At 32.1% G+C, this 26,774-nt stretch overlaps 4 protein-coding genes across 4 annotated transcripts; 1 reads left to right on the plus strand and 3 right to left on the minus strand.

Moving 5' to 3' along the window:
- Positions 1 to 357: 357 nt before the first annotated feature.
- LOC130813812 (uncharacterized) lies at positions 358 to 5,461 on the plus strand. The gene is made up of 5 exons (XM_057679703.1): positions 358 to 551; positions 962 to 1,442; positions 2,296 to 2,821; positions 3,252 to 3,333; positions 5,108 to 5,461. The coding sequence occupies exons 1-5, from the start codon at positions 492 to 494 to the stop codon at positions 5,330 to 5,332; spliced, it is 1,374 nt and encodes a 457-aa protein (XP_057535686.1). The 5' UTR covers positions 358 to 491; the 3' UTR covers positions 5,333 to 5,461.
- Positions 5,462 to 10,688: 5,227 nt separating this feature from the next.
- Positions 10,689 to 20,996, minus strand: LOC130813582 (alanine aminotransferase 2-like). The gene is made up of 17 exons (XM_057679417.1): positions 20,993 to 20,996; positions 20,574 to 20,746; positions 17,473 to 17,523; positions 17,318 to 17,368; positions 17,062 to 17,127; positions 16,925 to 16,986; positions 16,146 to 16,204; positions 15,928 to 15,989; positions 15,685 to 15,770; positions 15,576 to 15,627; positions 15,061 to 15,171; positions 14,787 to 14,933; positions 14,379 to 14,435; positions 14,017 to 14,112; positions 13,732 to 13,914; positions 12,694 to 12,894; positions 10,689 to 10,925 (listed from the first exon to the last, which is right to left on the minus strand). Exons 1-17 carry the CDS (start codon positions 20,994 to 20,996, stop codon positions 10,782 to 10,784), a joined length of 1,605 nt encoding a protein of 534 aa, XP_057535400.1. The 3' UTR covers positions 10,689 to 10,781.
- On the minus strand, positions 12,842 to 16,122 carry LOC130813813 (alanine aminotransferase 2-like). The gene is made up of 5 exons (XM_057679704.1): positions 15,716 to 16,122; positions 15,524 to 15,627; positions 15,061 to 15,171; positions 14,787 to 14,933; positions 12,842 to 14,435 (listed from the first exon to the last, which is right to left on the minus strand). The coding sequence occupies exons 3-5, from the start codon at positions 15,163 to 15,165 to the stop codon at positions 14,349 to 14,351; spliced, it is 339 nt and encodes a 112-aa protein (XP_057535687.1). The 5' UTR covers positions 15,166 to 15,171; positions 15,524 to 15,627; positions 15,716 to 16,122; the 3' UTR covers positions 12,842 to 14,348.
- A 1,509-nt stretch (positions 20,997 to 22,505) lies between the features above and the next one.
- On the minus strand, positions 22,506 to 25,412 carry LOC130813814 (pectinesterase-like). Its single transcript, XM_057679705.1, has 2 exons — positions 24,249 to 25,412; positions 22,506 to 23,458 (listed from the first exon to the last, which is right to left on the minus strand). The coding sequence occupies exons 1-2, from the start codon at positions 25,363 to 25,365 to the stop codon at positions 22,767 to 22,769; spliced, it is 1,809 nt and encodes a 602-aa protein (XP_057535688.1). The 5' UTR covers positions 25,366 to 25,412; the 3' UTR covers positions 22,506 to 22,766.
- Between the last annotated feature and the right edge of the window lie 1,362 nt (positions 25,413 to 26,774).

Here is a 26,774-nt window from a genome sequence, read left to right on the forward strand (position 1 = left end):
AAATAATTTGATAAATACAATAAATACACTAATGACACATTAAACATTAGTTTGGTATTCTTGTCAATATTTTTGGGCTTAGAGGTTTAAACTCCATTTTGGATAAAAATCTTTGTTCCAAATAGCAATTGTTATTTAAAAAAATTTAATTTGTTTTTTAATTAATTTAGAATGAAGCTATTCATTTACAAAAGGTTATGTTAAAAAATGAAAATAAAAAAAGGCCATGCTTAGCAATGTTGCCAATGTAGCATGCTTTATGAGATACACAATTCCAATACAGACAATGAATACTCTCACCAAGGAGCTGGTCAAATGCATATTTCTTCTTTTTATCCTGTTCTAGCTTTACTGTTATTCTGCACTCTAAAATCTCTCTTTTCAGTTCAGTGTTTTCATTTTATTGTAATAACACCAAAAATTCTACTACTACCATCATTTTAACCTCACCTCTATTATTACCCTTCATAAAATCACCCCAAAATTTAAAAATGGATCTCTCAACACCAAATTACTATCAACCCCCATCTTTCTATGCATCATCCCAAATGGTAACAAAATACTTATTACAATTTTTATTGTTAATAATATTTATTTTTAAGTTTATGTTATTTATTGCTGCTAACGTGTAAGAAAAAAATAAGTGATAATGGAGTTTTGGCAAAAATAACTTATTGAGCAATTTTAGTTTATTTTGATATAAATAAAGTGTTAGATGGTTATACTATCCAATATCTTTGGTGAATTAGCTGTTTGAAACAGTTTATTGTTATGAATAAGCTGTTTTTGAATAAACTGTTTATAGTAGCGAGTTCAAAATCAATTATAAATTTCTAGCTATCAGTCGTTTAACGGACACCCGATAACACATTTCTTTGTATTTTCTGGGTTTTTCTTATAATTTCACCTTATTTGGCACCACATACTGAAATTTGAAAACACCTAAATTATTTATATGCAGGAATCACAAGAAAGGAAAACAAAGGTGAACCCATTTGCAGAAGCATTGAATAACAATAATGAAGACCCAATTTGTAAACTAAACCTAAAAGAAACATCAGATTTTGTCAAGTCATTACCAATGAGTTTCAATAATGGGACTCAAAGAAGAAGAGAAAATTTTGGGAATAGAAAATTGGAGGCTCCATTAACACCAGGAAGACCAATTTTTAGTTTCAGTGTGTCAAGAAAAAGTGTTCCTTCAAAATGGGATGATGCTGAGAAATGGGTCTTTAATGGTGGTGGTTCTTGCCACGAATCTCCTGCACATCATGATTTTAATACGAGTAATTATTATAATCATGTTATTAAGCAAAATGAGATTATTAAGAGTTCTAATTCAAAAGAAATTATTAATGAAGTAATTGCAGAAAAATTTAGGGTTTTTGAGGAAGGGAAGATTTCAAATGGTGTCACTATTCCTGCTGATTTGCCTCTAAAAGGTATTTTTTTTCTTAATTTTGGGCTTTTCCTTATTTTTGTACTTTGCCCACAAATTATTGCTCTTTTTACTTGGAATTTTCTTTACTTTTTTGTGGGTTTCATTTTAAATACTCCATAAGTTACATTTTGAAGAAATAAGAGAATTGGATAGTTATAATTTTGTTTTAAAATGTATGATTTGGTGATTCTGCATGTACATAAGAGGATTTTCCTTTAAATTTTGTAAATATTACTTTGTTTTTATTAATTAATTTAATTTATTATCATTAATCTGAACATGCAGATTGAATTACAATTTAGATACTTTTCAATCAATGTTCATTACATCATAACATCAAAAAAGTCTTGTTTGTTGAATGTGGTTGTGTGTTTTGATGCTTAAAAGGAAATATCTTTTTCAAAGAACCAACCCAACAAAAAAAATTAAGCTTACGGTGAGGCTTGAGAGCCTTTGGTTAGAAGTCTAGATGAGTATGCTTGTCGCTGAAAATTCCACAATGTTTTTGTTTCTGATAGCATTATAAGAAACCAATTCAATCAAAAACTTAAACTTACGATTCAGGCCCTAAAATATGTTATATACTCTAACATTTTTTGTTCAGAATTTTAATACTATAACATTATTATCTGCATTATTAATGAAATTTCCTCAACATTATTAATCTCTATAGGGTAGTTTTGCCTTAGTTTAATCACTTGTTTATAGCCCCAAAAATGTAAATAAACATAAGTCTAAAATTTACTGTGTATTATTGCTCTTCCCATAAATCATGGTCTCCATCTTAGAAAGTTATTTTTGTTCATTTGTTTACATATTGATAAGTAAAAAGCCAAAATGTTGTGAAAATGCAGACAAATTCACAGATGAAATAGGTCCTTATATGAGCAATATCAGATATTCAAAACCCACAAAAGAAGCATTTTTATTCAAAACCCAAAAACATGGTAACAATGAGGGTATGACTGATGCATGCACAGAAATAATCCCAATTCATGAGGTAAAACACAGAGATATTGGCACTGAAATGAGTCCCTTAGGGAGCAATACAACCTCAAGGTGCCATACACCCTTCAAGAGTAGCTCCCCTGCCCGTCACAATACTCCGACTAGCCGCTCCGGTCCGCTGGCTTTGACAGACCAGTCTACTAGCTCAATTGACATGGCTCAACTACAAGAATGTAACTTTTCTAAGCTACAAATTGGGTCAACCAAATTCGACTCGGTTACGACTAATTGGAGCTCAAGAGAAGAGGAGGAAGAAGAAATATCAAAGAGTTTGAGGCATTTTGAATTTGGGAGGAGAAGTAGTGTTTCTATCAATGAAACTAGGGCTTGTCCTAATTGGGAAGATGAAGAAAATGCTAAATTTTGTCTTAGGTGAGTAATACTCCAAAGTTTGTTTTTTTACTTCCACCTAAAACAACTTTTTTCATGTCTAATGCATTTGTCGAATTGTTTATATTTAGAGTTATACATTGATCAATTTGTTGACGAGTTTGTACACGATAAGACCCGCATAAGAGGAGAGTTGACTGCACATAAATGCGATGAGGTTTCATCTAAAACCAATCGGTTATAGGAATAGTTCATCAATCTTATATGTTAGTCAATCTTTCTCTAATTTTTCAATGTGGGGATCACATATGGGTTAGTTTTGCAGATAAGTAAAAATTATAAAAATTAATATTATGAAAATACACATGTTAAATGCTATTGAATAATAAACGGTGCAAAAGTTACTTTGGTTGAAAAAGGGAGGAAGTTTTATTCTTGTTAATTTGATTATTGGTAAATTGGGATTTGTAAGGTACCAAAGAGAAGAGGCCAAAATTCATGCATGGTTAAATCTTCAAACAGCCAAAGCAGAAGCACAATCAAGAAAACTAGAGGTACTTCAATTATTCATCACTTTTTTTGATTCCTTTATTCCAGTGGCATTAGTTTTGTGTCCATGTAAATAAACAGAAAAGACTAGGTTAACTTCTATTAATTAACTGTTTGACTATTTAACCATTTAATTTACATAAATAAGCTAAAATTATTAAATAAACTATTTTGCTAAATATCCCTGATACCGAAATTAAATTAATAATAGCAAAGTAAATGTTTGTCATCTTATGTATTGCACATCTCTCTAAAAGTCTCATAATCAAGAGTTAATACCTAAGTAAGTAATTAAAGATGACTATTACGGTCTGTTTGGTATTCCTTATTAAATACCAAGTATTGATCATGAAAATGAAAAATTAGTGTAATTTTGATTAAAAAATATATTAATATTTTTAATGGTTATGTTTGTTCTCTTTTAATCATTTCATTTTCTTCATAAAATTCATTTTAATATATTACTATTAAAGGTATTAGGTGGTAATAGAAAATTGTAAAAAAAGAATTTTTTTATGATCAAAGTTTTATTACCATGAGAATAATAAGGTACATTTCATAAAATTTTACATTACAAGTCATTTTCATTACCGCCTTTCAGTACCAATAACTGAGGTGTGAGTGTAATTGTGTATGAATGCTAAATAGGATTAATTAATAATTAGCAGTAATTTGTTGACTGTTATATTAGTTTGAAGACTGTGTTTATGGTTTAATTAAAATTATAATTATCCATCTCGAGCCAAGCGCAGAATGCAACAAAGAAAGAAGAGAATTTTCCTAAAGATTTCCATTTCCTTGCGTGCATTCTGTTCCAAAAAGAATACTGTTATAAAGTAGTCTATTAATTTGGTCCTATAAAATCTTGCTTTTACTGTTACATTAAGAAGTACTCCTACTACAAGAACATGGCTAACTTTTGAAAAAAGTCATTTAACTTTGCATTAGTTTAACTTGTGAACTTCCTTGTAAGATGTAAAAACAGCTGTCTTGTATTGTTATTTGTGTATTACCATGTGATGTTCATGTATCTGTTCAATGTTTATCCAATTTGATAGGACTCGTTATTGACGGGAAAATTTCTTACTTGTAAATGCTAAATCCGTACATGAAAAGAGTTAACTACACACAATCTCCTAAATTTGTCATTAGATTTGTATGTAACAAGACCCGCATAAGAGAATTGACTGTACATAAACCATATTAAGTTTCATCTTTCAACCAATTGCTTAAAAGTGTTCAAAATAGTCCTGATGATCCGATATTTACCCGATATGGTAACCAAACCTGACTTCAAACTGAATTTTAAATTATATAAAATTCAATGTGCACACAAAACTCGATTTTGAACTGACTTGATATTGATTCGATCCAATTGAGCACCTTTACAATTGGTGATTAGAGGAGGGATTAGTGTCACATGATTCGCTAATCTCTTTGCGAAGCACGAATCGAATAAAGCAAATTATGCTCGGTTTTGGGTTATTGTTGTACAAATTTGAGCAAATCGCAAATTCCAAAATCGAATTAGTTAGCGAATCATGTTACACTGGGAGAGATTAGCCTACCAAGCTTATATATTGTTCAACCTTTAAATATTTTATTGCGGGGGTTTCCGATGGGATTTTATTCTAAAATCATGCTAGGATAAGTGGTTTAAGTTCAAAATGCATGCTTATCTTTGACCAAAAATTCATTATTTTGGGTTAATCTATGGTAAAGTGCTGTTTTGGATACTTATTTTTGCTATTAAAAAGCTAAAAATGTGGAAAATGACAGGTGAAAATACAAAAAATGAGATCAAATTTAGAAGAAAAGTTAATGAAAAAGATGGCAATAGTTCATAGAAAAGCAGAGGAATGGAGAGCAGCTGCGCAAGTTGAGCATTGTGAGCAAATCAAAAGAGCAAGTGAACGTAGCCAGAAGCTAATTTTCAATCATCAAAATACTAATCTCTCTTCTCACATTATTTCTTGTGGTTGCTTTCCTTGTTCTTCTAATTAATTAGTTGACCCAATTATTAAATTTTTAATTTAGTATTATTAATATTTGTTACTATTTATGCATATGTCCAGTTGAGCTGACTTAATTGATAATAATGTCTTAAATACTATTACTCTCTTTTATCTTTCTCATTTTGCTACACAATATTTAAAAAAATTAACGTTAAATATGGATAATGTATCAGATTCAACTTCATGGTTCAAATGAAAGTTAACTCAATTATTAAATGAGAGAAGTATGAGATGAGTCTTATATTCAATGATTAGTTATTAAACATAGTAAAGGAGATAAACTATACCAATACTTAAAGTTTGCTATTCTTTTTATTTTGTCATCACTATTTTTTAATGAAATTACTTAAATGCTCTTAAATCTATTTTTAATTATGAAATCAACAATCATTATTACTAAACTAAATTTTATTAAATTAAAATAAAAGATATTAATTTTATTAAAGAAAATAATTTTTTAAAATCAAAAAATAAATCTAATCACACATTTCGTGTTGAAATTTGATACATGATCACTCTTTTAGCCAAAACTTTGGATAGCAAAACCACATTACTGCAATGTTTGCAGTATTAGAACTTAGACTTTAAGATCTTTCCAATGACATATTATATGCCCAATTTCGATAACCGAGCGAGAAATGACGATCGTTTAAAGTTTGTTTGTGCTGAAATTTGGTACATGTTCAATCTTTTGGGCGTAACTTTTTATAGAAAAATTTTATTAATGCAAAGTTTGTGGCATTAGAAATTAGACTTCAAGAGCTTTCCAACGACATATTATATGCTCAATTCTGACAATCGAGCGAGAAATGACGACCGTTTAGAGTTTGTAGTGATTTTTAAAATCCAGTCACGCGTGACTAGATGTTAAAAATCCTTGCAAAATTTAAATAGTCGTCAGTTCTCGCTCGGTTGTCGGAATTAGGCATATACTATGTCGTCGGAAAGTTCTTGAAGTCTAGTTTCTAATGACATAACCTTGCGTTAATAAGATTTTTTTATAAACATTTATGCTCAAAAGATTGAACATGTATCAAATTTCAGCACAAACAAACTTTAAATGATCGTCATTTCTCGCTCGGTTATCGGAATTGGGCATATAATATATCATTGGAAAGATCTTGAAGTCTAGGTTCTATTTCCGCAAACATTGCAATTATATAATTTTCCCATTAGAAGTTATAGCTAAAAGAGTAAACATGTATCAAATTTTAATACAAGCATGTTTTTTTTTGAAATTAACGATTTTTAGTTTTAGCTTGTTTTAGTTCAATGAGTGTTTGGAGAGAGTTTTTAGAGAGATATTAGAGATTGAAGCTTTGAAAGATAACCAGGGAAAATCTTGAAAATTTATTATATAAGAAGTGACGATAAAATGAAAAGGATTGCAAAGTTTAATAATACCCTAAACTATTTATAGAATGGTGGATGAGAGAGGGGCACAATTTAGGAGTAGTAAACATCAAATAAAGGTACAAATGTGATGTTTCACTCATTTAGTGATTTTGTATCATTTTTAAATAGGTTTTGATAGTTTTATATAGTGTTCAAAATAGACTTGATAATTCATATTAATATGATTTTATAACCGAATTCAATTTAACTCGATTTTAAAAATAGTTTGCAATTACATAAAAATCAATATGTACATAAGACCAGATTTTAAACCGATCCAAAACATTTAACCAAAATCAACTCGACCTAAATGAATACCTTTACGGCCCGTTTGGTTGATGGTAATGAATTAATGGGAATGAAATGTTGTAATGGCAATAGTAATGAAGGAATGGATATGAGAATTGGTAATGAAGATTCTTTTGTTTGGTGTGCATGACTAAAGAATGGTAATGGAAAATAATATTCCATTGATTGCATTTGGTTGTTAGTAATAAAAATGGTAATGACTCTTAGTTTTATTATTGTATATTTGTATCTAAAAGCATTATTTTATCCAAATTATTCTATCAAATGATTCTTTTTTTAATAATAATATTTTTTTGGATAATTACATACGTTACCTTTTTTTCTTCATTATTTTTTTTCTTCAGCTCGAAACAACATTATCTTATTTTATTACCACAGTAATACTTCATTACCATTACAGCCTAATACCAGGTTGTTTGATGGTAATAAAAATAACCCTTTTTGGTAATTTCATTACCTTATTTTATTACCATCCATTACCATTGAAGGCATCCAAACAACCAAATTTTTTATTACTTAATTTTATTACCATTACCGCCCTCTAATACCATGTACCAAACGGACCGTTAGTTCTACCCATTACCGGTATCCTAGCATCTAGATTTGGGGGAATCCGTGAGAAGCTACTGCTAGAGTAGACTACATAAGAAAAGCCTTAAAATTAGTGCTCTTTCAACTTGTCATTAGTCTTTTAAGATTTGGATTAGCATTTAAGAATTCAGATATCACATTTAAACGTGACTGATTAGTGTGCCAACTACCATCCTATTTTATGGAGTTTTTAACTGAATTAATTTTGGAAAAAAATGAAATAGTTAAAATAGAATGATGTTTGTAAGTGATTAAAATGAATTACAACACCTAATCATGTCTTAGAATTGATAATTAAAGCTTCAATAGAATTCAGAAAAATTTTGATGTTAAACACCCTAATTTAAGAATTAATTAACAAATTTGTAAAATTTAATTAATCTGATAATCAATAAAAGTGAAATAATTTGCCAAGATCGATACGACGCTAAGAACTTTGATGAACAATACTAATAACAATGAACTAAACAATGTTTGATAATGTAAAACTTGCAAAGAGACACAAAGATTAAAGGAGGTTCATCCAATGATGGCTACATCCTCCGTCGTGTGTAGTTTCTTGTTTATATTATATCAAAGGAGTAAAAATACTCTTACAAATGAAGTATTACAATTAAGTAAGAGATAAAATCAAAAGGCTATGTGTTTGGCTTAGGGGTTGTGTTTGATGTGTCTTGATATGTGAATGAGAGTACTCTATTTATAGGAGAGACACACTAAGTAACATTAGGTGCATTAAAGCTATGAATAAATGATAATGAAACAGCCCCAAGTACTTGAAGAGTCAAAAACAGCATCCTAGAAGTATCAGAGATTTCGCTCGACCAAAACAGGGGCTCGCTCGGTCGAGCGGGCTACAGGAAGTTTCTGGTTGTATTCTGTCTGCTCGCTCGACCCATCCTGAAGCTCGCTCGATCGGCACTTCAAAAGGCTTCTGACAGTATTGTTTGACTTGTATAGTAGAGCATCTTGAATTAAACCTTTGCACTTCTTTATTATGTCCCATAACTCCCATGAATAACCGACACTTCATTACCTCATTAATCCATACTTTTAATCACCATCATAAATCACAATCATCAAGGCTCAACTTAATACACCCACATTAACACACTCATGGAATTCCATCCCAAGAGTCACACATGAATGCACACATCAATTGTGCACTCAAGTCACACCATTCATGATAACATTCATAACAAAAAGCAATCAATGAGATCACCTAATGAGTTAAAGAGATTAGAGGAATACAATTAGTGAGGGATTATAATGTGTTTTTTTTTTTTTTTTTGAAAGAGGGATTATAATGTGTTTAGCAGAATACTAATCAAATGTGAATTTGAGTTATTTATAACACATAGCTTTAGTCACTTACAATGATCAAGGAGTAAATAGAACACAAAAAAATGCTAATCGAATCAACTTTCCTATGGGCATTAGGAAAGTAGTGTTGAAATAAACTCCTAAACTCCACTTAAAACGATCCACTTAACTGAGTTGGCCTTTTGGATCCCTGAAGAAAAATTGACTTGATTTATCTTCTATCCAAAATACCTATTTTGTCAACTCTTTTTAAAGCCACTACAATGATCCCATCAGTGTACTAGGCACCTCCACAGCATGTCAACATGCCCAAACATGAGTCCTAAGGACTCGAGGCACTGAAAACTACGCCACAGAAAGATCATGCTTATGAGTTCATGGTTACTTTTTATATTGGTAGATGAGCTAATAGGATAAATTAACAATTGAGGAAGATGTTGGTAAAATTAAGAATAAGTTATTAGTTGTTTATAAGAGAAAAAGTGAGCCAATTAATCAATAGTTAAATTTTGGTTAAAAAAGTTAACTTTTCAGCTGGCTACAAAGCCTTTTGTCCAAATTACTAAAGTTTTTTGACCTTTTGTCCAAGCAATTAAATTACTAAACAATTTTTTGACCTTTTGTCCAAGCAAAAGTGCAAAAGCCAATCAAAAATCAACTAAAAAATCATTTGCCAAACATCTTCTATTCGGCTTTTGGCAATTATAACATGTTTAGTTCGTGGTCCTTTGTGTTAGTTTTTGGCAATTATGACTTATTTGTTTCAAATCAAAAAATTAATAATATTCAACAAGAATAAGCCTCTTGAATTGAAAATAAGCTAATTTATATCACTCTCCGTACCCTGATAATAAATCTTATAAGTGAAATATATTTGACACGATAATTGTGAAAAAAAAAATTCAATCCAAAAATAAAATGTAGTTCAAGAACAATAAGGTGAACAAATGGCATGGCAATAGTCATAAAAGTATTGACATAATGACTAATGAGTTGATTTTAATAGTTTGATTTTTGGTCAATGACAGTTTATCCAGCATAGGCGACCCAAGGTGCTCAGTGATAGTGTTGCAAAAGCAAGATATGTGAACCACAAAGTAGAAACCAAATGAAACACAACAAATTAATAAGGCCAAAACACACCAAAACTAGTTAGAGTTATACTGACAAATGACTATATTGATTTGATTTCTAACACTGAAAAATGTATTAGAGATTCCAACTTGGATTACTTCTCTTAAAAATTGGACAAAAGGTGTGAATAAAAATTAAATGAAATAGTGCCAACAATTTCATAAAAAGAAATGTTATAACTAATTTTTTCATTATCTTTTTTTTAATTATTTTTTTCTAATTATTAACAAATACTCAACAAACTAATTTTTTCAAAGATTTTATAACTGGTTTAAATACTTGACTTAACACATAGAAAAAATATTCAATATTACAAATTAGCGAAAAACAACTTAAACAGGCAACAACTAATATACAATTGACAAACACTCTCCGGTCACAACCTTGTTGTTGCCTAATGTTCGAGAAATTTAATCATGACATTTAAATTCGACAATAATCCTAAAATTTTAGTTTCAAAAGATTTAGATCTGAACATATATTTTATTATCTTAATACCTTTAAGTGGCTACCACCTAAGGTAGATTTTATAAGGTCGGATGTATACAACCTTACCTTTCTTAATGATGAACTAACAAAAAGTTATTCCCGATTAACCTTTGATTGCAAACGCCAATCGAAATCACAAACATTATATGAACCAATATACCGGTTCCTATAGCCATTCACCTTACTCAATATTATTTTCAAATTAGTAAAAATACACTAAATATATCAAACAAAATCTCATCAATGAACTTCTTATGGTATGAAGTTAAACGATCAACAATTGCTAGGATTTTGTCCTCCTGGGGAAGAATTGTACATCTGAAGTGCCAAGTTCCCGGAACCTTCAAAGCAAGCACACACAAATCTCAGCCCTAACCAATAAACACAAAAACAAGACGGTATATAAACCATGTCCAGCTTATGGTAGTACAATCGAGTATCGACTAGATCCTAATTAAAAGTGTCAAAAAGTACCTAATAAAATTTTTTTTTCAAAAAAGTACCTAATAAAAATTTTTTTTCCAAAAAAATGCCTAACAAAAAATTTTCTTTTCAAAAGAGTACCAAGTAACGGCTGGGGTTAATTTTTCCGTTATTTTTTTTTGCTCATCTTTAAAAAGTATCTAATAAAATTTTTCTTTTCAAAAGAGTACTAAGAATACAACATAATTATCCAATACAAATACAACATCATATATACAAGTGGTCTTTGGATTTTTCCCCCATATTATCCCCTTCATGTACAATATACAAGTGGTACCATCCATCAATTTTAGGAGATTCTAAAAAGGAAGAGATATATTTATCATCTTTAATTTCACTTCTACCATCAAATAAAGTGTACTCTTTTTTTATACCAAATCCTTCTCACATCATCCAAACCACAATCATTCTTAATTAAATGTGCAATTTCAAAGTAACAAACTTCCTCTTTTAATGTCTTAATCCTAAAACCCTTCCAATCATACACAGTACTATTACATTTTGTCACAAAAAAACCTTCAAAGTAAATCCTAATCTTAATAGGTTTCATGAGGTCACACAGCCTAAAACAAAGCTATTGAAAAAAAAAATCAAAATTCAATCAAATTAAAAGCAAAAGTGTAAAATTCAACAAGAAGAATTAAAGTAAAAGTGTAAAATTCAACAAAATTATGCCAAATTTTCGAACAAAAAAAATTAGGGCAAAGTTACTTACTTGAAGATTTTTCGCAGAGGGAAGTGACTGAAGATGAGTAAGGAAATAGTAAAGGAAGAAGAACTTTAAAATTGTAAACAAATGGTTGCTTGGGCGAAGAAAATGGGGCGTCTGTAATGGGTGTCTTCGAAACAGTGAGTGAGGAAGAAGATAGGGAATTATAGGAGAGAGAAAATATTTTGATTAAGGAAATAGAATTGGGTCAGTTTTTTCGAAGGGAAAAAGCAAATGACAACGAAAAACTTAACCCCAGCTGTTGGTACTCTTTTGAAAAATAAAATTTTGTTAGGTATTTTTTGGAAATTTTTTTTTATTAGGTACTATTTTGAAAAAATAATTTTTATTAGGTACTTTTTAACACTTTTTCCTAGAAATTTTACCGTCTATTGGCCCTTGAACTTATATCATGTAAGCCTTGCTCTTTGATAATTTCAATAGTGTTAGGACATACTCTCTTTCAAGTTCGGCCCGATAAGGGGTCAAGAGGGGCCTGTGCCCAGGGCCCATCCAAAAAGATGGACAAACGACACTTTAATATTTAATATTTAGAAGCCTATAATAATATATTTAGTAATTATGGGCCATAATTAATGTTTCGCCTTGGGACTCTCAAATCTTAGGGTCGGCCCTAAGTCTTTTTGTCCTTATGTAAATGCTACACTTTCGATTACCATATGCCTCTTTTAACTTTGCAACATTTCATTTTATGTAAATGTCCTCACCACTTTCTTTAATTCTCGTTAACGAATTTTTTCACTTGTATTAATATCCATACAATTTTAATGTTCCCACCACTATCTTAATATTTATGCCATTAGTAGGTGTAACAATTTGGATCGACTGAGGGAGCAATATCAAATAAAAATATGACTTATGTGATGTTTTCTAACATAGTTAGCTCATAAACTAACCTGACTAAAACCAGATCCAGGAACAACAATTCCGGTCTCATCGAGCAGACGGCGGGCATAGAATGCATCAGGGGCAATGTGCTCAGCTTCAGCGGCTTTTATCACCTTGTGCGGAAGATTGATCCGTGGGAATAGGTACATGGCTCCCTCTGCTTTGTTGCACGTTACGCCTTCTAACCCGTTGAATGCATCTTCTAGTGTCTGTCAATACAAAGTATAGTTCAGAAAATTCTACAGATTTTTCACAACTTCAGTTTACACTTGCAGAACATCAATGACAGTAATCTGAAATCAAGCACCTACATGATTACATTACCTTCGCACGCCTATCCAAGGACGAAAGGATTCCCTCTTTTTCGGCATTGTATCAATCTATATTCAAATAAGCATTTCATCTAAAACCAAGAGTATACACCAAAAGATATTCAATTAACCTGGATTCCTCAATCTGTCAAGGAACCAACTTAACCAAAAGTTTCAACAGGTGGTTGAGACCCCAAAATATGTTATATACTTTAACACGCCCCCTCACATGAGAGCCCTTTGGGCTATAATTGTGGATGCACACAAACTTTTCTCATATCTGACACTAAATATTCCACTTTAAATAAGTGGTAGTTGAGATTCGAACCTATGATCTCTAGTCATGTTGGCTCTAATATCACGTCAAGAAACCAACTCAACCAAAAGTGGTGGTTGAGATTTGAACTTGTGACCTTTAGTCATGTTGGCTCTAATATCACGTCAAGGAACCAACTCAACCAAAAACTTAAGCTTATAGTTGAGGCCTCAGGCCCCAAGATATGTTATATACTCTAACATTAGAGAACAAAATTGGGATAACAAAAACCTTAAAATATCACCATAGCACCCTCAAAAAAACCATAGCCCCCACTGAAAATGTCAACATAAGTTGGTCAAAAAATGAAAAAAAATAATGTCTCCATATCTAGGTCACGTATTTAAAACACCCACTCCATCCCGAAAAATAGAATAATAAAAGGCTGAAAATTGCCTATAAAAGGAAATGGAAAGTACCTTTGGAGGGTTCATTACAAATCTAGCGAGAATTTGACCGGTTATATTAGAACACAAATTGACAGAAGCAACTTTGTAAATTTGTTCCCTAATGTCAGCACTAAAGCCTGTAACTTCTATGTAACCTCCTTTTTTCCCACATTCTCCGTAATATCCTAGAAGTAAAATTAGAAGAGTTGGAAACTTGCTTATTTACAAACATCCTGTTCCATCTTAATTCTTTATATAAACATAACAAGATATGCACAAGAGCAACAAATCTTTGGAAACTGATTGAAATGATACCAAAGTGACAACCTTCTCTTGGTACCCTAAAGAATGTGCAATCTTCTTAAATGAATAAAATTTCTTATCAGGAACGTACACATTTTCTTGGTAAACCTATTTTGCAAATCATAGCAAAAGCGGTTACAACGGAATCAACTCCTTGGAAATCAATAGAATCAAAAAAAGTAAATTATGGTTAGTTTTGATCTATTATGAATCATTTAAAAAAATCGGCAAATTCAAAAAACGAATTAGCCGGCAAAAGCACTTGTAGCACAAATAAGAAAATGTTGATCAATCTAAAAATTCTTTCGGAACCACTATGAATTAGACAAAGATTGAATCTTTAATTAGATATTCCCCTCATCAGCCAAAAGCACAAGACCTTCTTTCTTGCAAAATTCAACAATTTGCTGTTGGTTTTTCTCAGCAAGACCCTGAAAATAATTTTCAATCACTATGTGAAAAAACTCAAGCAACTAAAAGCATAATGTAAAAACTTCGCATTGTGTCGACCGTGTGAAAAGGTTTTTAAAATTAACGAACCAATATTTCCCGCATTGTGAAGGTATAAAATAACCATCTTTTGGGCCGTATCAAAGGATATCTTTTCGTTTTGACTGATATTTAGGTGTTATGATAACCACATCACTTTCGTTACCGCGATTGCGACTGTTATTGCATTTTTACACTATGACTAATAGTAGTCCTTCGAAGTGAAACCATGAATAAGACACATCACATTCTCAAACCTTAATAAATTTTGAAATATCACTAGTTCAACTCACCTGTCCAGTTGGGTTGCCAGGGTTTATCACGACTAGGGCTCGGACTGTTATGCCCTTTGATCTGGCAGTTTCTAATTGATTCTTTAGTTCAGAAATCTCCAAACCCCACCCAGTTGCTTCATCAAGATAGTAAGGAACCTGTAGATGCTATAGAAGACTTGCCTCCGTCAGAAAAATCAAAACATTGCAACCAGTATCAATGTTGAGGGACGGACATATAATATTTTCAGATTTGTAACATAAAAAGACAAATACACATAAAGTGCAAACATACCAAAGTTCCACCATGGAGGGCAATTGAAGCAGAATACAACGGATATTGTGGAATGGGGCAAAGAATTCCATCTTGCTCTAACCTCAGCAATAATTGCATCATCATATGCAGCTATCCATTACAGAAAATCATCAATCCGACATCCCAATTGAAATTGTATATGTCCACTTTTGATTAAGCCAAATAGGCAATAGTTCTTTGGTTTTGGATTATGGATGTTTAAACCATGTGCCCTTCTTTATATGTGAATCGGCAACGGTGTTTGCACTCGAAGGTCAGACAGAGTTAGTCCTTTATTATTACTAGGATATCATACAGTCAAGCCGTATTTAGCCCTCTGAAGAGAGAGCCAATTTAGTAACATGGGCCAAGGAAAATATGTAATGTTGATGTTGTATACAAATAATTAGAGTATGGAGACAAAATTTTAAGCTTACAGAATGAAACAATAAAAGTAACTTACTCCAGGGCTTGCTCCATCAGTCAAGAAAATATCATTTGCATTGGCTGGAAACCATCTCTTGCTTCAATTCCCGCAGCAATGGTTTCACACAGTCCCTTAATACCCTGTCATATAAAGAAAACAAAGAAAAACTCATTAGAAAATCATAAGCATATGAATACCAAGAGCAATAGCGTCTGTCAGATTTGATACCAAGTCTTGGGTAACCCCTCAGCCCCGAAGGCTTTCCCTCGTTATAGATAGTATCCTATCATTATTCCATGCAACTTCAGTTCTTTAACTTTGGAGGGCAGTGAGGTAGAAAATTCTGTACACTCAAAATTGACAATTTGTTCAAGTTTTTAAAGTAAAAACAAAGCCAGTAAAAAAGAGAAAAAAGAAAAACAAAAGAGCCTATAAATCACAAGCAATAAGTTGGAACGTGTGATGCAAGGAGATCGGTTTTCTATTTGTTTCAAATGTCTCACTGATCCTCCATAAAAAAAAAGATCAAAAAACGAAAAAAACAATTGTTTTATCCTTTGGGATACTTTCCTCTCCACCAAACTTCCCTACCAAACTAATTGCAACTCATAACACCCTCATAAAGTACTACAACAATCATCTGACTATGACTGTGCACCAGTAGCTCTTCCTGGTCTTTGATCCAAAATCTGCCAAGCTCTCTCAATTGAATCAGCACTGCATAACGCCAAAGAAATAAAGAGAACATATATATAAAAGTGACTAGATGAGCCAAAAAAAAAAATTAGCATTGATCATGAAGGTGAACTAATGCATAGAAAGTTCACAAGACAAGTAAACTATTGTTTTGATAATAAACATGACATGGTTTCCCTATTCCCTAAAATACATCACCCACAAAATAATTTCATATTCAGATTTCATGTATCAGCTAGTGCAACAAGCCGACAACTCTCATAAGATGGTGCAAAACATTTGGTGAAAGGATTAGACCTTATCAAGAGGATTGAATCTCCCCAAGCAAGCATAATTTATACAGTGGAAAGCACTGAGAAAACTACAACTTAGGTTTGAAATTTACACTCTTAAAGTATGTTTGGAACGGGGGTAAATATTTAGGGAGGGGGAATTTAGTTAAACCAAGCATAATTTTATGATAATCCATTACGATCTGAAATCAAAGAGCTGTAAATCTTTTGTCTCATCGGAATAAGGGACACCCTTTTTGCAAGGGAATATTGAAGAATCTATTTTGGTATACTCTTATATTCTAATCATGCAAAAAACAGAGAAACAGATATAGAGAAAGATTAGTAAGCTTCCACATCCTCAAAACTACCATGTAGCATGGTAACCCTTTTATATTCCCTTATATATACATATTTGAGGTTGAATTCGGAACAAATTGACAAGCAAATCAAGCTAGAATGAAAATACCTAAAGAGTCCTTGTGTTTCACTTCTATCTAAAACGTTTGGGTGATCACACAAAGCAAGAACCTGATGCACATTCAAGACCACGTTTAGCCATTATTTCATAAAACTGCTGACACTTACGATAGGTTGATGACTAACCTCTCGGAAAAATGTTATCGGCTGCTGCCCTAGAGATTGAGGATTTCCTATATTACAGTAAAGAATCTGCGTAATAAATAAGAAGTTCAGGTTGCAAGCTTGAGACAGTGGACAAGATGCACGATTGCAGGAATCTAAAAGACAAGGAACTTAGAAGCCAAACTTTCATTGCATAAGCACAAAGTCAACAACATAGCTTGGTAAACCCAATTACCAAAACAATAGTTGGATGGTGGAAAGGGGAAGGAAAATATACCTCATCAAAGGGGAGAGACCTAGGTTGTTGCTTCAATTGTTCTTGCAACCTCTGTAGATGCAATATGAAATTATGGTCAGAAGTGAAACTATTGCAACATTCACCTCAATCCCAAAAAAGTTACTTAATCCTATTATTCATACTCCATTTCTTACCTCAGCTTGGGTGACAATCGCTCCACGAACAGCATATTCACATTTCAAGACCTAGGGGATAAAATCATCCATCATTTTAACAATTAGTTATAAGTCTACCATCTATGATTAACAACTATATATTTACAAGGGTTAGAACAACAACATAAAACATAAAAAAATGAAAACTCCTAATAAAGTATCATCAACACATTTTGCAGATTAGAAACTGTCTTATAGTCTTCAAAGTCTTACTACAATATTAAACTTCTTACAGCATCAACTAATGTAAAGTACAACTGAAAAGAGTGAGTGACTAAAGTTTAGTATTTCTTGGTTCATGAGAAATTACATGACAATCTTTGTAGAAGAATTTTGGATCTCCAAAGGTTGGTGTAAAAATGTTTGAACAAATCTTGGGCATGTAAAAATTTGGTAAAGAATCTTTTGATTAAGGAATGGGATTAATCCTTGATGTTTAACGTAAATTAGTATATATACTACTGTTGGGAATTATCTTAAATGAAGTCGGGACCAAGGTTACATGTTGAAGCCAGCAAGAAACCAACCAAGACTGCCAGTACCTACCTGCTCGAACGAGCAACTGATGTGCTCGAACAAGCAGGACCCTACAGCCCATTTTGATGTTTCTCCCTTGCAGTTGTGTTGTTCGTCCAGTGAACTAACTTTGTCTGTTTAAACCTACGGCATTCCCTATTGTAACTTGTAAGGTGAGAAAAGCTTAGGGCTTGAGCCCCCATATCCTCCCTTACCTTCTTGTGTAATTCTTTAGTCTAACATATTTAGTTCATCACATTCAAATGCTCCGTGTGAAGTAATTCTTCATGATTGTATTGAACTTTCAAGTATTTCTATCCTTTAAACACATAATGCCTAGGATGGTAAATATAGCCTGCAATTGGTGACCACCTCAAAATCTTGTGTTATTGTTTGCATTATTTCATGCTTAAAATTCATCTTAATTCTTGCATATTGATCATGTTCATTAGTGCATCTTCAAGCCATGATTTCAACCTTTCTTGGGCAACTTTGCTCATCACTTCCGCTCCCGTTAGACCTCCCCACCAAAAATTAACCACCCCAATGTTGTTAAAGTGGTTTCCATCTAGAGTTATTATCAAAGTGCTAAGAATATATAAGTAGGGAAATGCACCAAGTAATTATACTTCCTTCGTTTCATTATACTTACTACATTTGACTTTTTACACAATCCTTATTTCGATCATTTATATATTGAATTATACATAATTAAAAATCATAAAAGAACAAATATGTGATTACACCATTCAAACAAGATCCTACTTGACTATATTATCATACACATTAGCTGCAATATATAAAATAAGCTTGAACGATGAACAGTGTCAATAATTGTAACATAGCAAGTATTTCAAAACAGAGGGAGTATGTAAGTAATAGTCCAAGGCATAAAAACTCTACAACAATAGGTCCCATCACAGAAAAATAAAAGATACTAAGAGACCCACAATCAGATTGAACACACTGAAAAGAGTTAAAGAACAAAAACTAAGATGAAAAAACAAGAAATAAAAAATGGGCATTATTAAACTTCGCCACCCTTTTCATTTTATCGCCACCCCTTATATATTGAACTTCCAAGATTGCCCCTGATTACTTTTCAAACCTTCAATCTCTAATATCTCTTTGAAAACTCTCTCCGAAAACTCATTGAACTAAAACAAGCTAAAACTAAAAATCGAATTACAATGGCCAACTAAAATGAGCGTCAATATAATTGCGGAATCAATATGATTGTGTTAAATTTTGATACATGTTCGCTCTTTTGGCTATAACTCTAAATAGAAAAATCATATAATTGCAATGTTTGCGGCATTAGAATCTAGACTTCAAGATATTTCCAATGATATATTATATGCCCAATTCCGATAACTGAGCGAGAAATGACGATCATTTAAAGTATGTTTGTACTGAAATTTGATACGTGTTCAATCTTTTGGGCATAACTTTTTATAAAAAAATCGTATAAATGCAAGGTTTGCGGCATTAGAAACTAGACTTTAAGAGCTTTCTAACGGCATATTATAAGCCCAATTTTGAAAATAGAACGAGAAATGACAGCCGTTTAAAGTTTGCAGTGATTTCTAACATTCAGTCGCGTGCGATCGGACTACGGTATGGTAGCATAAAATGTGCGACCAGACCACGGTATGGTCGCATAAAACATGCGACCGGACGGCGGTATGGTCACGTAAAATGCGCGACCGGACCGCGGTATGGTTACGTAAAACGCGCGACTAGACCGCGGTATGGTCGCGTAAAACGCGCGACTCCACCGCAGTCCGGTCGCACGTTTTATGTGACCATACCGTGGTCCAGTCGCACGTGACTGAATGTTAGAAATCACTGCAAAATTTAAATAGTCGTCATTTCTCGCTCGATTGCCAGAATTGGGTATATAATATGTCGTTGGAAAGCTCTTGAAGCCTAGTTTCTAATGCCGCAAACCTTGCATTAATACGATTTTTCTATAAAAAGTTATGCCCAAAAGGTAAAACATGTATCAAATTTCAGCACAAACAAACTTTAAACAATCATCATTTCTCGCTCGTATATCAGAGGTTGGCATATAATATATCATTGGAAATATCTTGAAGTCTAGATTCTAATGCCGCAAATATTGTAGTAATGTGATTTTCCTATCAAAAGTTTCGACCAAAAGAGTGATTATGTATCAAATTTCAACGCAAAACGTGTGATTAGATCTATTTTCCGATTTCAAAAAATTATTTTCTTTTTTAAAATTAATATTTTTATTTTAATTTAATTATTATTAATAGATTTAGTTTAATAATAATGGTTGATTTTATAATTAAAAATAGATTTAAAGACATTTTAGTACTTTTATTAAGAAAAGAGAGGGTGATATAATGGAAAGGGCGGCGAAGTTTAAGAATTGGGATAAAAAATACCAAAGAAAAACTTCATATTTCTATGAATAACAGACCTATGAGGCTATAATATAGTGTAAAAACAAAATGCCACAAGGAAAAACACAAAATGAACAAAACCCCACAAAAACTAAATCATGGAAATTAAAATAAGGAAATGAAATATAAAACCTTAGGATTGATAGTTTGAAGAGTAAGCGGATGAGGATGAGAAGAAGACTCCAGTGAAGAAGGAAAAATCGTTGTTAAAGAAAATGAAAGAAATGCAAAATAATCTGTGCGTTGTCGCGATTTAACTCCCAGGTGTATGAATATATACTCATGATTTGGGGGGGTTGGAATTCCTACGAAACTCACAGTTTGTTTAGGCTAAGTCGTCAGTCAGCACGCTTAAGCTTAGTTGTTTCTTAGGCAAAATGCCCCTTTTGTCTTCCTCTCAGCCGCCCAAAGCAAATTTCTTCGTGTCTAGAATCTTGAGTCAGATTGTTGCTCAGATAAATGTGACTAGGGATGGTCATGGGTCCAGGATCCTGTTAGATCTTCTTCGAACCCGTCCCTTTTTTAAGGGTTTGAGTTTTAATTTTTTAGACCCATCGGATTCGGGTTGGATTTGGAACTAAAAATATCTGATGGGATTGGGTTGGGGTCCTAAGGTGCAGACTCGGACCCTAGACTCGCCCCTCAAACAAGTGTTTTTACATATGCATTTAGACAAGTGTTTAGTTTTTAATTATGCATTTAGACAAGTGTTTTTACTTTTTAGTAATTATTTTGTATTTGAATTTCATAGACTCGAACAAGTATTTGTAATACGATAATAAGTTGCTTACAAAAATACAAAAAGACTTACAAAAGGTTCAATTTTGACAAAACAAAGAGACTTTGTTTAAAACCCATTAAGAACCCTAGACCCGTCAGATCCGGAGGGTCTGTATCTGGGTCTGAAAATTTTGGACCCTTAGGGTTTGAATTCGGGTCTGGATCTATAAAAAATAAAAGGGTCCGGGTTTGGCCAGACCCGCTCCAGACCCGCCCCATGACCATCCCTAGATGTGACTAACTCCGTTTTCCAAATATTCACGGAAATTAAAAAAATAGAATATTTAAATATATTTTAAACAGTGAATACATTATTTAATTGAATAATAAGTTTGATTGGAGAAAAGTAGGGACCATAAGCATTAAAAAATATTAAAAGAAAGTTAGTGGAAAAAAATATAAGGACTACAACTAATAAAAAAATATTTAATAAAGTCAGTGGGAACATGTTGGGACCATAAGAAATATAAAAATGTTAAAATAAAGTTAGTGGAAGATATGTGAGGTCTATAAGCATTATAAAAATATTAAAGTAAGGATGAATAAGGTTATTTTTGTACAAAATGTATGATATAAATAGAAAGATTTTTTATGGGAACCACAAATAGAACACCTAAAAATGAGAACTTTTTGAAGAACGGAGGGAGTAAATTATATACTATTATATTTCATGCATGTTACAAATTTCTTATGACCCAACACATAACCCCCATAAATTTGCTATAGGACTTGTACACAATAGTCAATAAGACGTGCATAAGAAAATAGTTAACTGCACACCTAATAAGATTTCATCCTCAAATCAATTAGTGTTAAGAGGAGTAGCCCATCAAGTTACATACATATTATCTTTCTAATTTTTCGACATGGGTTGTTGCTTAGACAGATTGTTGCTTAGATAGATATGACTAACTCAAAGAGATTAAATATCAATGCACTATTTCAATCTTTAATATCTCATTATCATGTATAATAAAAAATTATAAAAATTTGATATTAATCAACTTTGCATTGAGAAAAAGCAAATAAGATCTTACATGTCTATGTTTTAACTTATAGATAAATTAACTAATTATCTTAAATGATTCTAATTTTTACAAGAAACCTTATTCAATCCATCACCACCCTCTTTAAAAGGGTTATAAAACATAAAATTAGATTAAAATGTACATCATATCCAAAATTAATTATCTTAAATTATTCTAATTTTTACAAGAAACCTTATTCAATCCATCACTACCCTCTTTAAAAGGTGATAAAACATAAAATAATTAAATTAAAACATCAGACGCAAAATTAATTAATTATTAAATAATTTTAATTTTTACAAGAAACCTTATTCAATCCATCACTATCCTCTTTAAAAGGGTGATAAAACATAAAATTAAATTAAAACATCATGCGCAAAATTAAAATATCATACGGAAAACAAAAAAAACAAATTTCTCCCATTTCTCCCTGTCCACTCCTTGAAGGGAGCACAAGCGTGAATGTGTGATATAACCATTATTCTCATCCCCGGACCCTGACTTATACGGAATACATTTAAAGACCAAGAGCAAAAGGGAAGGTAGTAGAAGCTAACCAACTACCACCAGAAATAAAATCCCCAGGAGTAAACTTTAAAGCCTCAGACTGTTGACTAATAACTCGTACACCATCCCATTGTACTCGTTTCGACGTATCAGATCCTGGCCCACTATTATCATACTCCAAATAATGCAAAGTTTTCAATCCAAACTCACCTTCCCATTCATGCCAACCCGCCGGATGAACCACATCACTTATACTAGATTGCATAATTACCGTCCTAGAGTATTCTTGCCATGGTCTACCTAGATACGTTGCATAATTATTTTTAGCACCTTGTAGATCCATCGTGCCCCCGATTCGACATTTTTGGATCACTATTCCGGTGTTTTGGTTTGGGTCCATTCGAGATTGTGCTGTGATCATGTTCTTTTGATTTGGATTAGGCTTACGTGCATGGATGTCACAATCTTGGAATACAACTGCTGCGTTACCAAATATGAAGTCTACGGTTCCTGTAATAAGACATTTTACGAAGAATTGTCGATTTTTGTGGACGTAAAGGGTGTCTTGGTAAGCTAGAATGTCGCATTCGTAAAATGCTGATAAGTCTGCCCCTACACGAAGTGCTACTGCTTGGTGTTTTGATGGGCCTGCGGTGTTTTGGATGGTTAAGTCTCTTGCTAAGAATCCGTCTCCGGTGATTGCTGCGCAAAATTGTAAACATTGTAAAGCAATGAATTGAGGATACCAACTAGTATGCAACAACTTTTACAATTGTATTTGCGTCCAACATTTTTTAGAGTAATCAATTTTGAACTTTATAATAATTGACCAATAATAATAATAATAATAATAATAATAATAATAGTAGGACTTTAAGAATAAAAACAGTATTAGGGCCGGGCTCCTACTACCGACATAACTTTTCTTTCTTATTCTATCATCTTTACAAACAATAATGGCTTTTTACAAGCCATAATAACTTTCTTTTCTGACCCTATCATCTTTACAAACCAAAACCCATTATTAGTAGGAGTACAACCAATTAAATCAATAAAAAGTATTTTATTGTAAACTCTTTTCTTTTTCTAAAACTTCACCTTCAATGTATTTGAAGAATATAATTAAGAAATATGAAAGTAATTTACTAATAGTTGATAATGCCTCCACAAATACTAGCCCTAGCTAACATTTATTACCATGCATATAGTATAGATGATCACATATAGAGATAAGTACAAAGGTAAATACGTGCTTAATTGATATCTCTATATATTCTTTATGTTTTTTTCGTTTTAAATATTTAGATTTAACGCAAACTTTTGACTATGAATTTTCGCCAATCTACTTAAAAATTATATCTATGTGTCATTCTAAGATAGCTTTGATTCAGTGTATATATTCCAAATTTTATGAGTTTTAAATTTATAATAAACACTAAAAACTATAAATAGTTGGAAAAAACAAAACGGAATAGAGAGAATATAGACTAACCGACAGTTGCTGAATCGAAGGTGGTGAAGCCATCAACAACATTCCTCTTTCCAGTAATAATAGTCTTTGTTCTCCCTTCTCCAACAAACATTAAATTCGTTTTCTTCTTACCAACTTCTACAATTTCATCGTATACTCCTGCCTTAATAAAAATCACAAACCTTTTCTTACTTTTGTTGGGGGCGGCCGCCACCGCCTCCGCAATCGTCCGGTGATCTCCGCTCCCGTCTGCTGCCACGACCGTATCCGCCCTAGGTTGACCCTCTTGTAGCAATCTCTTGTCCTCTCTAGACATCCACATTGGCCAACCACCAAACTCATTAGGACTATTTTTATGATCATTATTATAACCATTAATTAATTTTCTTTTCTTATTGGCTGATAATTCAGCCGCTATATCAAAATCAGTCATGTTTTTAATCATAGCCAAAGCGTTACTACACATACGTTCTACGTGTACCTGCCCACTTTTGAGCACTTCCCTTACGTGCTTATCAGCTTTATTATGAGAAAATCCATCTAAACATGTTTCTTGATCCGTCATAGCGGCTGATACAAGTGTCTTCATATCATCCGCGTATTCCTTTAAAGACTTACCGCGTTTATTATTATTATTATTATTTTTATTATTATTATTGTTGTTGTTATTAATATCGTTATAATGCTGGTAGTTTAGAAGGTCAATTAAGGTGCTTCTGAGTTCATCTAGGGTTTCATCGATTGACTCGAGACAGTCATGCAGAGCATTTTTCTCTCGAAATGTAAGGTTTTTTTGAGTTTTAATAAGATTTTCTATCGTAAAGTAGTTATGCTCTACAGCTTTAGTAGTGAGGTTTAAGGAGGCCGCGATTACATCCTTTTGGGTGGAGATTTTTTTAAGGTTTAAGGAAGGAGATAAGGCAATGGCGGTGTAGCAAAGATTGGGAAATCGTGTACAACCACAAGAGGATTTGAGGATAGCATGTGTTTCATGGGAGAGTCTAGGATTTTTAATGTGATTTTGTTGATGAGATGATTTTGCATCAATGCTAATACCAATTGTAGTAGCAATGAGTAAAAGGGTAGCAAGAAAACCTAAAAGAAATAATTTTTTGTGCTTTTTGAGTAATTGTTTCATGATTATAATGATGAATAAAAGGAATATATGTTCTTAGTATTGATGTGAGTTACGGAAGGGCAATAGGGAGAGTATATATAGCCACAATGTTAGGGACTTAGGATGCTCAAAATGGGACAAGAGATCACTACAAAATAAAGGCAAATCATTTACTATTAATTAAATTAGTTTTCTTTTTGGAAGATTTTTTCAAAAAAATTAGTAAGGCAATTAATAAAGAAAAATTTAGTCACACAAGAGCTAAGCTCAAAAAAGGTTAATTTGAATAATAATAAAAAGCGGAGTACATAATGAGAAATATTTTTATGTTGATTTAACATTTAGCTAATCAGCCAATACTATTAGTAAGTCATTCGCTTGATTTAACATTCAAGTAATTAGTGAATACTTGTAGCTGATCAAACTAGTCACAGGGACGATTTTAGGCCCATTTAAAGTGGCCAAATGCTCTATAGTGAAGAAAAAAATCATTTATGGTGCAAAAACAAAGGTGGTATATTGCAGACAATGTGTATTCAAATTGATTTTATTAATGGAGAATAAAGGATGATTATCACAAAATTGAGATTGGTGCATTTACTAAGTATATAAAAGATTATCTCAAAAAAAAAAAAAGTATATAAAAGATTTTTTGCTTTTTAACTTTTAGTCTTTTACTTTTTAACCTTCCCCTTACTACTTTGTAACAAATGATGTATTGGTTGATTATCACTCAATCCATATCTACTTTTTAGAATTCAATATAATTTTATGTTAAAGTATAATATTCTCCCACTAATAAACATTAGAATTAGCTCGTTTACTACATTGCTAACATATTAGTCATTCATACATGTTTATATATATATATATAGATAACATATCTTGGACTCTCAACCATCAACTTAGGCTTATAGTTGAATTGGTTTCTTGATATGATATCAAAGTCATTGTGACAAGAGAAGTTTAAACTAACAGTTGAGACCTTAAGATATATATGTTATATACTCAAACAATTCGATTATAATTATTTTGCTTGTGTATCGTCTATTTAATTTGTCCCATTAATTTAAATTTTCGATTTCTCGATTATATAAATGATATGAAAATTTTGTTTATAGATTATTATTGAGTTATGGTTTTATCAAAAAAGTCTTAAAACTTGTGTTTTACATGTCGTAGCTACCACATTGATAGTGAACCACATTAAATCTCTTGTGTCATTTTTTTATTGTTTGCATTAAACTTCTTTATTGTTTCATTATTACTCATCGATCCTACTTCTACTATCGCAGAATAGCATATCTTTGAAAGCAAAAATAATGGTGATAACTAGCAAAAGCAAATTATTGACGATGCTTTTGATTTTATTATGGAAAACTAAAGCTAAGCACCATTTTTCTTTTACTTTTTCTTTAATAAATTGATAT

This window comes from Amaranthus tricolor, chromosome 5 (genome assembly GCF_026212465.1).
Source record: "Amaranthus tricolor cultivar Red isolate AtriRed21 chromosome 5, ASM2621246v1, whole genome shotgun sequence".
NCBI classification, from domain to species: Eukaryota; Viridiplantae; Streptophyta; class Magnoliopsida; order Caryophyllales; family Amaranthaceae; genus Amaranthus; species Amaranthus tricolor.